Source organism: Pipra filicauda, unplaced genomic scaffold (assembly GCF_003945595.2).
Source record: "Pipra filicauda isolate LSUMZ 115617 unplaced genomic scaffold, ASM394559v2 scaffold336_size1087642_pilon, whole genome shotgun sequence".
NCBI lineage: Eukaryota > Metazoa > Chordata > Aves > Passeriformes > Pipridae > Pipra > Pipra filicauda.
In genome coordinates this window covers 867,091-879,187 of record NW_024104461.1, presented here as the reverse complement: position 1 = coordinate 879,187, position 12,097 = coordinate 867,091, and the positions used below count along the sequence as shown (strand labels likewise).

Genomic DNA, 12,097 nt, shown 5'->3' with positions numbered 1-12,097 from the left:
CAGGGGCAGTCATGGAATTATGGAATCACAGAGTGGTTTGGGTTGGAAGGGACCTTAAAGACTATCTAGTTCTTACACCCCACCATGGACAGGGATATGAATGCAAGACAATGATGGCAAAATGTATCCAACAAAGGAGATTTTATAGCTGAATGCTGAGCTTTGGGTTTAGGAAGTGCCATGAGCTGTGTGCACAACACAGCACAAAACCATGGAAACATTAGGGTTGGAAAAGACCTTTAAGATCAAGTCCAACTGTTCCCCCACCACTGCCAAGGCACCACTGACCCGTGTCCCCAAGTGCCAAATCCAGAGGGCTTTTAAATCCCTCCAGGGATGGGGACTCCACCCCTGCCCTGGGCAGCTGTGCCAGGGATGGACAGCCCTTTCCATGAAGGGATTTTCCCAATATCCAACCTGACCCTCCCCTGGCACAGCTGGAGGCCGTTCCCTCTCCTCCTGTCCCTTGTTCCCTGGGAGCAGAGCCTGAATCCCCCCCGGCTCCCCCCTCCTGTCAGGGGGTTGCAAAGAGCTAGAAGATTAAATTAGTCTTAATGGATTAAAACAGGTTTTAGACGTCATACACTCCCCCATGTACCCCTAGGCTGTCACTGAATCACCTTGCAGTGGTTTGGACAGACCAAGATCCAAATTTCCTCACATAAAAACATCTTCTCTCCTGTCCAGGAATAATTTGTGGGTGTTTCTGCAGAGTCTCCCCCGTGTTAACAATGTTTTTAAGTGCACATGGTTTTCCACAGCACTGGCCTCAAACACACCTGTCTGAGGGGTAAAAGCAAATCTAAAATCCCTGTGTTCTTACCCTGCTCCCGTTTGCACACAAAGCCATCCCAGCTGCCTGGGCCACGTGCATGGACAGTGCCCACACCGGTGTCTCTGCCCCACGGCACCAGCAATGCCACCAGTCACCCCCCAACACACATCCTGACACGCCAGAGAACCAAAAACCCTGACCCAGGGAGGGTTCTGGGCCTCACAGCTCTGGGGTTGGAGCTCTCTGTGTCTGCCCACCTCCACCCCACAGCATCCTCCCAAACCCATCCCAGCACCTGGAAATAATCTGTCCCTGGTTAAACAACTCCATTTCAGAGACATTTCTGGAAGGTTCAAGATGAAACAGGGTAAGGAAGGGGATGAAGAACTTGGCCCTTACTGTTGAAAGCAATATTGTTTGTATCTTACATGTTTAAGGCCTGTGCCAGGCAGAGCCCCAGAGAACACGCCGGTGGTGGGGAGGTGCTCCAGGAGCCCTTCCCTTGTGCCACCTGCAGGAAACAGCTCGGATGGAGATCCTGGAATAGGCTGGAGTAGGTGGGATGTCACACCCAGCAGCTCACCCTGGTTTTCCAAGTGTGACACAGCCACCTCACACACACACACACAGGGACATCCATGGGGCTCCTCAGCTCTGCAGGGCCCAGAAAGCTCCAGAATGGGCTGGACCAGAGACCTCTCAGCCAATTCCTTGGAGACCACGGGGGTCACTCTGTCCAGGATGGGAGTAAATTCAATCCATCCACTTGTAGGCACCCCCTGAGCACCCCCTGGCCAGTAGCACCTGGGAACAGCTCTGCTCCTCACATGCCTCAGCTCAACCAGCAGCAGACAGACAGCAGCCAGGGCATCACAAGGAGTTGTGCTTTTTATTGAATCCATCGAATGTGCAATTAAACCAGATATTTATTCATCAATATAGTTCTGGACAAAGACATGATAAGGTTTACAGCATTTACTCTGAAATATAAGTTACTGTGTGCTGCTGTCACCCGGACTGGCAGAGGGGAGGGAGGAACAAATAAATCCACAAGGTCATACACAAAATGAGAGGGAACAGCCAGCACTGGGACTCACAAGGGCATCACAACACAACAGCACTGCCAGAGAACAGAGGGGGGTGGCTGGAACACCCCCACTGCTGTGAGCACACACTGAGGACAACAGTACCTGCACTTTGGGCCTGGAAGGACGTGGAGCATCTCCTTCCCTGGACACCCCTCTGGTACCACTGCAAGCCCTTGCAGGGGCTCTGGGCAAGTTTAGGAAGCTACACTGACTCACATCTGATAAATGGCTTTGATTTCATGCCCCACCACACTGAGGTATGTGCCACGAACATTACTGAAGGAGCAGAGCCCCAGAACCAGGGGAGCCTCACGCAGCCACTGGCAGCACCTCACTGAGGCCACGTGGCTGTTGGGAAGGACCATGGAGCAAAGTTTAATACATTCCTTTATTTCAGTGCAAAAACATGGCAATGCACATCTCATGCACCTGCAGAGCTTGGCTTCCTCTCTGTGTCCAAGGAGGAATTTCAACCTTTGGTAGCATGGCATGGAAATGGGATGTGAGGCTGGAGGACAGCAAAGCTGCCACCTACATGAGCTCAGGAAGAGCAGGAGGCTGGAACCAGCATCTCTCAAACTGTTGTTGAATTAACAACAAGCTTTTGATGCCTTAAATACTGGATTTGGAAATTTCCTCTACTCTGATCAACATCTCCCTGCCCTCTTCCTGTCCCCAGTGCCACTGGCAGTGTCTCATGGGGCCCCAAAATACCTGGATATAAATAAAGCAGGTGCAGCATCCAGGCAGTCCTGGAGCTGGACTGCTGTGGGCAATGCCTGTGGGGTGTGGGTCTGGCTCAGAGTTCAGTGAGGGATGGGATGACACCACAAGAAAGCCTCCACCTGACCAGGATATGACAGAGCAGTGCTTCAGTGTCCCTTCACCAGACTGGCAGGTTTATTAGGAGTCAGAATCTCTTTGCCACTGCAGGAATGCTGGACACAAGTGAGCATTGGCTTCAAACTCCCAGGACATTCCCCCATGCTCAAATCAAAGGATGCAGCCTGGCTGCACAGAGACAGAAGCACAGTGTTCTAGGAGACACTTGCACATGACATCAGAATATTAAAGACAAAGAATAAAGATACTGTATTGCACTAAACATGCAGATTCCACATGGGGCTCTGGGAAATGGGGAGCATTTCACTTTGTCCAGTGTGTTGAGCACAGAAGAGTAAAGATCCCAGTGTATTTTCTCCAGGTTGGTCGCTTTTCCAGCTGTTGATCTTGCACTTGGTCCACCTTCAGTCTAGGGTAGGAACTCTTGCAAAAGAAGCCAAATCCATCAGGAAAGCATCATGCACATGTATAAAGCATCAAGCACACACTGGAACCCACTCACATGTAGCCAGGATAGACAGTGGTGTGAGCTGCCCCAGCACAGGCACTGCCCTACATGTATTAGAAAGTCATTCTCTAGGAGATGCCACTGTCCCACTGGGCTCAACTACTCCCTGTGGCACCTACAGGGAAAGAGTAGGACATCCTTCTCTCAGACAGGAGACACAAGAAATCAAAGTTCCAGATTTCAGACAAACAGCTGGATTTTAACTCGAGGAGAACCTCTTCTGATTTACTTCAGTTAATTGTGGCCCAGTATCTCATGGAAACTTTAAACAAGGGTGAATTAAGACAGGCAGAGAATTCAGACATGCAAGTTCTCAGCTCCTTCACACCTCCCCCCTCCCAAAGTGCTGTAAGAACAGATCTGACACAGCTCTGAAAACACAGAGGGGCCAACAATGAGAGCAGATACCCCAGCACTGCAGGTTCCCCTCAGAGATGCTCATTTCTGAGCAGAAAAGGGAATTTTAAACAATGCTTTAAACTAAAAGTACTTACGTTCCTTCTTCTCTCAGAAGAGCCAAGAACTTTTTCACCCGATACTCAGGATCCATCTAAACACCAAACAAACAGGTGCCATCAGTGCTGGGGCACGGGACTGTTGGTCCTCCCATGGAAGGACTCTAGGGAAGTCTTCCCTAGATTTACATCAAAATATACACTGAGTGAGGACTACAAACATTTGGACATAGAGGCTGTTGGTTCTCAGAATCTTTGTGTTGTGTTGTAACAGTTCCTGTGTCCCAGAAACTCCAAGCTGTGTCCCCTCTGCAATCTGCACTGACATCCTGGATCTTTAACACACGGGGACAACACAGGGGATTCATTCTGGAAACATCCAGTACATGGATCTAGGCAGCTGACTGGTTGTGAGATCCCCAGCTCTGTCACCCACTTGGCAATAAAGAGGTAAGGCTCTACTAAAAAATAAAACTGGGACTTCTCCCTGGAGGAGGGAAGCAAAGTGTCACCTGTGCCCTGACCTCCCACCCGTGAGGCCAAGCACAGGCTCCACAACTCCCCCACCAGGTTTGCCATCCCCAAAGGAAAATTTCTTCTGATTCCAGGTGTGAAGAAGCCATCCATTTAAACCCCTGACTGCTGCAATGGAGGGGAGAAAATAAATCCTAACCCAACATCAGTGTCCCCAGTGATGCAGGCAGGGGACAGAGCCAGGGAGAATTTCTGCTTTGTGCTAAGAAAAGCCTGAAAATTTAAAACTTCCCAGTGCTGTGAGATGTGTCAGCAAGGCCAGGACCTCACTGCCAACTGCTGAGCTACTTTTAGATCAGAAAAATAAATTCACTGAAACAAGAAGATTTAAAGGAACTTGCTGAGGCTCTCTGAGTTATTTACCATGCAGAGGAAGGCTGGTGATGCTCAGGTCCTGGCAGAGATGAAAGGCCACCCCCTACCTGACACAGTGCTTGGAATGTGGAATTCCCAGGGACTGAGGGGACTGTGGCACCACATAGCTGGTGACCACAGAGGGTGTCTGCAGTGTCCCTCTGGCCTAAATCTTCTCCACAATCTCTCCCAGTTGACACCAGGCTACAAGGGAAAGCTCATCTGTCACTGCACCAGTTCTCCCGTTTCTAGGTGTGGATGTGGCACCTGGGGACATGGCTCAGTGGTGGCCTTGGCAGTGCTGGGGGAACAGTTGGACTCGAGGATCTCAGAAGGCTTTTCCAACCTCAAGGATTCTGTGATTCCATCAGAAAGGCTGGAGGCACCCTGAACACTGGTTACCTGGATGTCCCCTTTCTCTGGGGGCATTCACAGGTTCAATCCACCCTACAAGACTCAGCATGTTCTGTTAAAAACCCAGCATGATCCAACACAGTTCTGTACAAACAAATATCTTCTTTTCATCCTTAGAAAACCTGTACTAAAGCCACCAGCTGAAATTCAAACTTGCCAAGGCCAGAGTTCTGCTTCCCACATTGAAGATGCTGAAGTGGCCAAGGCAAGACACCGTGTCCATAACCTGCACCGACTCCTGGGGAGGAACAGCACTTTCCTGCAGACACAGCACCTTGTCCAAAAGACTAAAGCAGGCAGCTGAAAGGTCACAAAGACTCCAACTGGACCAAATTGCTTATTAACAATGCAGGCACAAACCCCAGAGGCTGATCTGCCTGGGAAGGAGTCAGTGGAGTGCAGAGGAAGCAGATTCCAGACTCTTGGACAGACCCTCTGGTGCCCTGTGAAAGGGGAAATGCTGCTGCCAAAGTGGGTGGGACATTTTCTGGACCACCACAGGGACTGACCCTGTGACAGAGCTCACACAGGTGAAAGGACATGGATGCTCCTTCCTGGGCAATGCAGCACCCCCAGGACATGCCCAGGAGCCCTCAGGAAACAAAGGAACTGAAGGGACTTTGTTAACCTTCAGTCCAGGGAAGGAGATCCTGCACTAAGATGTGACATTCCTGCTGGGAGTGAAGTGCTCCTGAAAACCTGCCATAAACCCCAAACTTTCAGCACGTCCAGGTAGAGCATTTGCTTTAAAGTAAATTAGGCAATATTGCAGATGATCTTTCAAAACAAGTTCCCATCTCAGTTAAGATACATAAAAGACAAACAGCTTAGATTAAATTTTATTTATGCTGATTAAGTTTTGTTTATGCTAAACAGAAGTTACCAAATCAGGAAACCCTGGAGGTGCCAAAAGGGGCTTTCTGGAACACTGCCTGGCTCATCCAGGTTCCTGCTCCAAGGAGGAGAGAGCCCTTGGGCTTGGGAGTGCTGCCAGCAAGGTCCAAGAGCAACGCCAGGCAGGGAAGGGACACAGGAGGAACCAGACCTGGAAAGAGCAGGTGTCCAGCAGCACCCAGGGCAGGGGGAAGGCACCCAGAGCACTGTGAGGGGCCCTGTGCTGCAGCCAGGACCACTCCAAACTAAACTCCTCTGTATTCACACGGGAAATCCTGTGTGTATCCATGGATCAAAGGCCTCCATTCGAAAAAGAACATCGTCAGGACACTCAGTGTACACAGGATGGCCAAACGTGGGACACCAAACACGAGCAGCTGGACATTAAAGAAGGGCAGGAACAGCAGTAAACAGAGTCTGAGGGGAATGAAGCTGCCAGAAAGTGTGGGGTTACACAGCTCATAAACGTCCCACCCAAGGCACCAGAGCAGAGCAGGCATGCCAAGAAAGGATTTTGATCCTGAGGGTCTGGTTCAGTGTGATTTTAGTCTGAAACAGTCTGGAAGTCATTGACCAGTTTAGGAATCCCTACGGAGAGCACAGGGTGGGGGTTCACTGCTCCAACAGAACAAAACCCACTGTCAAATTCAGAGAAAGACACTATATGCACATTTTTTACAAAGAATTCATTCACCATGGTATCTAATCAGCTGAATTCTGAGAAACTTCATCCATCAGTTGGAATTTTTAAGAGATTTCAGATTCAAATTTCTTTCTAAAAAGCTGTGCTCCAGCTCAGCGAAAGAAGGAACCAGTCCTGGACTGGTGCAATTGTGCTTTCCTGTAACACCCAGGCAGATCAGAGCTCCCTGTGGGTTCCAGTGCACTCAGCCCAGTGCTGTGTGTGCAGGGAGAGCCTGCCCTGCTCTCCTGTACTTATAGCAGTTCAGCAGATGGAGTCATGGAAACACCTCAGACCTTTTGGAGCAGAACTTGTTCATATTTAGCTCCCATATGCTGTTGCCTCTGCTATTACACAACCACCTGCACTGGGTGTAACAGCACAAACCACCTTCCTGCCAACCCTCCACAGCAAAGGGGACCATCGGTGGCTCTCTGGGCAGGGGCAGCAATTCATGGGACACTTGTCAGTGCATCACAAAGGGCAGAGCCACAGTTCTGTCTGTCTTCTCCCAGCCTGGCTGGTCAGGGACTCACTCACAAAACACTGGTCTGGTTAAAAAATCAATGCACCAGATCAGTTCAGCTGCACAGCCCAGGGCAGCACTATGGACAACACAGGTCACAGAATCACAGAGTATCCTGAGCTGGGAGGGACCCACAAGGACAATCCAGTCCAACCCCTGGCCCTGCACAGACACCCCAACAATCCCACCCTGTCCCTCAGAGCGTTGTCCAAACCCTCCTGGAGCTCTGGCAGCCTTGGGGCCGTGCCCACTGCCCTGGGGAGTCTGGTCAGTGCCAACCACCCTCTGGGGGAAGAACCTTTCCCTGAGATCCAACCTGACCCTGCCCTGACACAACTCCAGCCGTTCCCTGGGTCCTATCCCTGCTCACAGAGAGCAGAGTTCAGAGCTGCCCCTCCAGACCCCTTGGGAGGAGCTGCAGATCCCAGTGAGGTCTGACCTCAGTCTGCTCTTCTCCACCTCAACGAGCCAAGTGACCTCAAACACTCCTTGCACGGCCCCTCCAGACCTTTCACCATCCTGTGTCCCTCTTTTGGACACTCTCTAATACCTTTATATCCTTCTGATACTGTGGCACCCAAAGTGCCCTCAGGACTCGAGCAGAGCAGAGCAGAGCAGGCAGAGAGTGCAGCCACGGGGCCGGGCTGGGAACAGGGCTGGGGTCAGCATTCCCACCCACCTCCCAGTTCAGAACTGCCCATGATTTACAGAACCTTCTCCTTCAGCTTTGAAAACAACCGGCACTGAAGGTCAAACCAGCACCAGAACACGTCCTGTGGCAGAAGAAGGGCTCCATTGTCAGGGCTCAGGGGATGGGGCAGAGCCCGGCAGCCCCCCAAGGCCAGCACCCCTCAAACACACTTAATACATGTGAGCAATGACTTACTGACTTGCCTGTAGGTATGGAATTAAAAGCCAAGGAAGAAGAGGAAAAAGTAATCTAGATAAATGACTTTATTCCCTGAGGTGACATCCAGTCAGAGCAGATCCTCAGCGCTGAGCAAGTTTTAACAGAATTGGGAGCAGTGAACAGAGGGGGACATGACTTATCCGCTGGGAACCACATGCCTCTTCCCTTCTGCTCTGCCTCTGCGAGGAAGATCTGAGGACAGTTCACTCAGCTGCACTAAACCCATTTGATGGGAGGGGGGGGGCCCTGGGCTGTCAGGGGGGGATTAGGGCTGCACCTCCCCCTGTGGCAGCTCGAGCACCGAGGGCTGGTGGCTCCAGGCGGGGGATGTGCGGGGGAGGGCTCAGAGCTGCATATTTCTACCCTCTGCAATTATTTTCTTTAAAGTGCTGAAAGTGGAAAATAAAGAGGAGAGCAGCTGAACAGTCTGACAGATTTATCTTCTTCAGGGAAAGAGCACATACACCTGCACAGGTACCTTCTTCTCAAAAACCCCAGGTGATTGCTATCTGCTGGGTGGAGAGCAGAAATTCCATAAAAGGTGAGTTAATCCAACCCCTCCTGCAGCAGATGCTCTGCTCTGAAGTGCAGCTCTGAACAGCCCATGGGCACAGGGGGGATTTAAAGATCTCTGAGGACCAAGACCTGGTGATTCCTTTGTTCTGAAAATGTCTCCTCACTGCAGCTCTTTTCCCAATTAAACCAGTGCAAAGGCTCCCACCACAACTGAAGAGGAGTCTGCAGAGAAGGGGGAACCTCCAGGACCCCTCTAAGACCCCAGTCCTTCCTGCCCCAAAACATTCCTACCTGTAATGACATTTCTATCAGCATCAGCAGCTTCTTGATCCCGATCCAGACAGGCTTCCCTTTGACATTCTGTGCAATGGTGCTGCGCTCCTTGTCTTTGAAGTTACCCAGGAGCTGGGGGGGAAGAATTCAGGAAAAAGTCAGCAACAGAAGACTAACAATAGGAAAAATGGTACCTACCTCAGGAGAAAGGGAATGGGAGGCTCAGAAGGAAAATTTGCTGCAATATACCTAGACAAGGCAAAACACTGAGATTCTTTTATTCCATAAGGGTTCTTTCCATAACATCCCATACCCAACAGTTGATGCTGTGCTTTTACACTGCATTCCAGGTTTTCTCCAGATCAGAGACTACAAGGACACAGTGGTTCAAGCCACAGGGAGTTTCCAAACCTGCTGCAGGAGCATCTGTGTCTCTCAGGCTTCGGTGACACCTTCAGTGGGACAAGTTTGCCAGTTGGCAGGAAAGATTTGCCTGTTCAGTTTATTTGAACAACCTTCAGCACTCACCAAATTCCCACTTTGGCACAGAATAAGGAGCCATTAAGGGCAGGAATTTCTAAGGAACAGATAATCTCCTCGGCACCAAACACCCTCAGTGGATGCTGTTCCAGCTCCTGGGAGCTCGGCACCCTCCGGGCACACTGAGCTTAACTGTCCCAATTATATTCATTACCCACTTCCCTGCCCTCGGAACCTTTCCATCCACACCACAAACCTTTCTGCCAGACCTACCTACGGTTCTCTAACTGTGCCTTAATTTAATGCATGAAAAAGTCATTTGGAGAAGCCTTAGAACTGCTGTTATGACACAGTGTCGAGTAGCACAATGTTACCAAGCCAAGAGCCAAAATCCCTCATTTCCAGCAAATGTTGAGCTTGTTTGTTACCCCTGAACTGTTCCTCACCTCCAAGGCCTCCATGAGCTGCTCCCCCGTTGCAATGTTGGGCACATGGATGGTGGTGCTGAAGGCATTCAGCATCTCCATCTCCTGCAGGACGTCCTTGCGGCTCGTGGTGCCGATGATCAGCAGCTTCCGGCCCTGCCCAGGGAACAAGTGTCAGGAAAGGAACAACAAGAGAGCAACCAGCCTGGGGAAGCTTCAGCAAGCTACAGCTGAGAAACTGGCTGTTAAAAAACCCCCTTCAAATAAAATTAACAGGATTAAATCTGTCGGCAATTGAAGGAGCCAATACCAACCACACAAGGGCAGGATCAGATCTCGGAGTAATGGCACCAACAGGGTCCCAAAATTAGGGTGCACAGAAGCCCCACCACACTCACGGCTTTGCCACCTCACTGCTCCTTCTGAATCCAGCATTATAAATAGCTGGATCCTCATTAAATTTAAAAGCCTGAGCAAACTCCCACTCCCAAAAGCTGAATTACAAATGACTTCTCGGGCGAACAGCCTGTCTTTAGGAACCTGTGGGTACAGGGAATTCTCTGTCCCTGCACAGACAGTTCCAATGGATTTCCAGCTCAGGCTTTGGAGCAGAGGCTGCTGTGAGTCCCCGAGTTCCCACTGCAGTGGGATGCACAGGACAGTCCCACCCTGGCAGCCCCCAGGTCCCAATCCACTCTTCACACAGCAACCCTAAGTCAGCCTGAGCAATATCAGGGTTTATAAATAATGAGCAGTGAGTGGAAAACATCAACTGCCAGTACAAATCCACTGCTGTTCCCTGCTCCTGCAGAGGCCTTTCCAGTGCAATCTGCATTTCCCCACACAGGGCTCAGACACTGATCATGCCTGGCTGATGGAAGGAGCTGCCGGGACCATCAGATGGGATCAGTTCCTTTTCCATCTCAGGGAGCCCATGGGCTGGGAGGGGCCTGGCTGGCCATGGATCCTCCTCTTTTGCTGCTCGGCAGTTTGGCTGATGCTCAGAGACAAAGGGACAGTTCCAGTGCCAAACTAGAGGGTCGTTGGGCACTGACCAGGCTCCCCAAGGCTGCCAGAGCTCTGAGGGACAGGGTGGGATCGTTGGGGTGTCCTGGAGTTGGCCTTGATGATTCTTGGGGTCCCTCCCAACTCAGGACACTTTATGACTCTGTGATTCTATACAAGTTCTATATTTCAACTTCATGACACAAAACTCTGTTCATCACTGCCCGACAGCCCAAGGGAAACCAGAACACAAGGCTCACACAGACTCTGCTCCAAGCAACTGGAGCCTCAACATGGCAGTGGAGTCTCCAGTTATGGAATTTCAGCAAATCCAGGCAGCCCCAGGGAAGGGCAGTGAGGGAGCCCGAGCTGGGCTGGGATCAGGCACTGGTGACATGATGGCTCTGTCACCCCCCAGTTGCTCCCTGTGCACCTTCGTCCCTGGGTTTGGGGCCTCAGCAACTCCTCACATGGAAGGGGAGAAAACACCATTCCCCAGGTTTATGAGTATAAAGGGAACATCACTGCTGACTGGAGTGGCTTCCAATTCACACCAAGGGATGTGGAATCAGGGATGTATCTGGGATTAGATCAAACTGGGAGATTATTCCCCCCTTTACTTTCATAAATCAACAAAAGCCTCCAGCGTCCCAGCAAGGAAAGAGGCTGGGAGCAGTGAAAGGGCAGCCCCAGGAGTGGGTCTCCCTTTAAGGGAAGGAGCTGGGGGCTCAGGAGCAGTGGAAGGGCATCCCCAGAAGTGAGTGGGTCTCCCTCTGAGAGCACCTCACTCAGGCAGACATTCCCTAGCCCTGCCCAGACTGTGTGTCCCGCTCCACGGGGATGCTGCTGGTGCTGCCCCTGGGATCCAATTGTTGGGAAGCAGCAGGGAAGCACATGTGAACGCTCTGTGGGGCTGGGGAGCGTCTCCAGGCCCTGTGTGACTCTCATGTAGATGAAGCAGCCCCGGCTCCGGGAGCTGCCTCTGCTCCGTTCTCAGGGAAGTGCTTTTCTCCCGCCTGGCTCCCTGCTGAGACAGCCCTTTTCAGCCTTTCCATCCCCCCAGTCCCTTCCCCTGCACAACACAGGGAAAATTCATTGAATTAAAGGCCCAAGAGAACATGGTTTATTTTCTTCTCTTCAAGCCAGTTTAGAAAAGATTTTTAATTGGTTTAAAAAAAGATGCTAAACAAAATGCAATGGTTTTCAGTCCCCTTGAACCAGCAGTAACAGATACCACTATTTAACACTGCTGAGTGGAACCACAAGCAGGAGCTGTGACTGGGAATTTAAAGCAAGCTCAGAGAGGTTTCTAGTTTATTTAAAGTCTAAAGTGTTTAGTCTCAAAAGAAAACCAGAACCTTCAAGTGTTTGCCCTTCCCACACCACGTTCCAATAATCCAGCCTCACCAGGAAGA

The 12,097-nt window shown here is 50.9% G+C and overlaps 1 protein-coding gene across 2 annotated transcripts in view; it reads right to left on the bottom strand.

Annotated features, from left to right (window-relative positions):
• Window positions 1–1,645: 1,645 nt before the first annotated feature.
• The window catches only part of NSF (N-ethylmaleimide sensitive factor, vesicle fusing ATPase), a 66,605-nt gene continuing 56,153 nt past the window's right edge, over window positions 1,646–12,097 (bottom strand). The window contains exons 18-21 of one of the 2 annotated variants that reach the window (XM_027711896.1): window positions 9,699–9,833; window positions 8,791–8,904; window positions 3,709–3,764; window positions 1,646–3,329 (exon numbers count right to left, since the gene is read on the bottom strand). In XM_027711896.1, the coding sequence (XP_027567697.1) occupies window positions 3,314–3,329; window positions 3,709–3,764; window positions 8,791–8,904; window positions 9,699–9,833 (321 nt within the window). In that variant the 3' untranslated portion in view covers window positions 1,646–3,313. The remainder of the gene's footprint in view (window positions 3,330–3,708; window positions 3,765–8,790; window positions 8,905–9,698; window positions 9,834–12,097) is intronic. The other variant, XM_027711894.1, reaches the window with a different exon arrangement.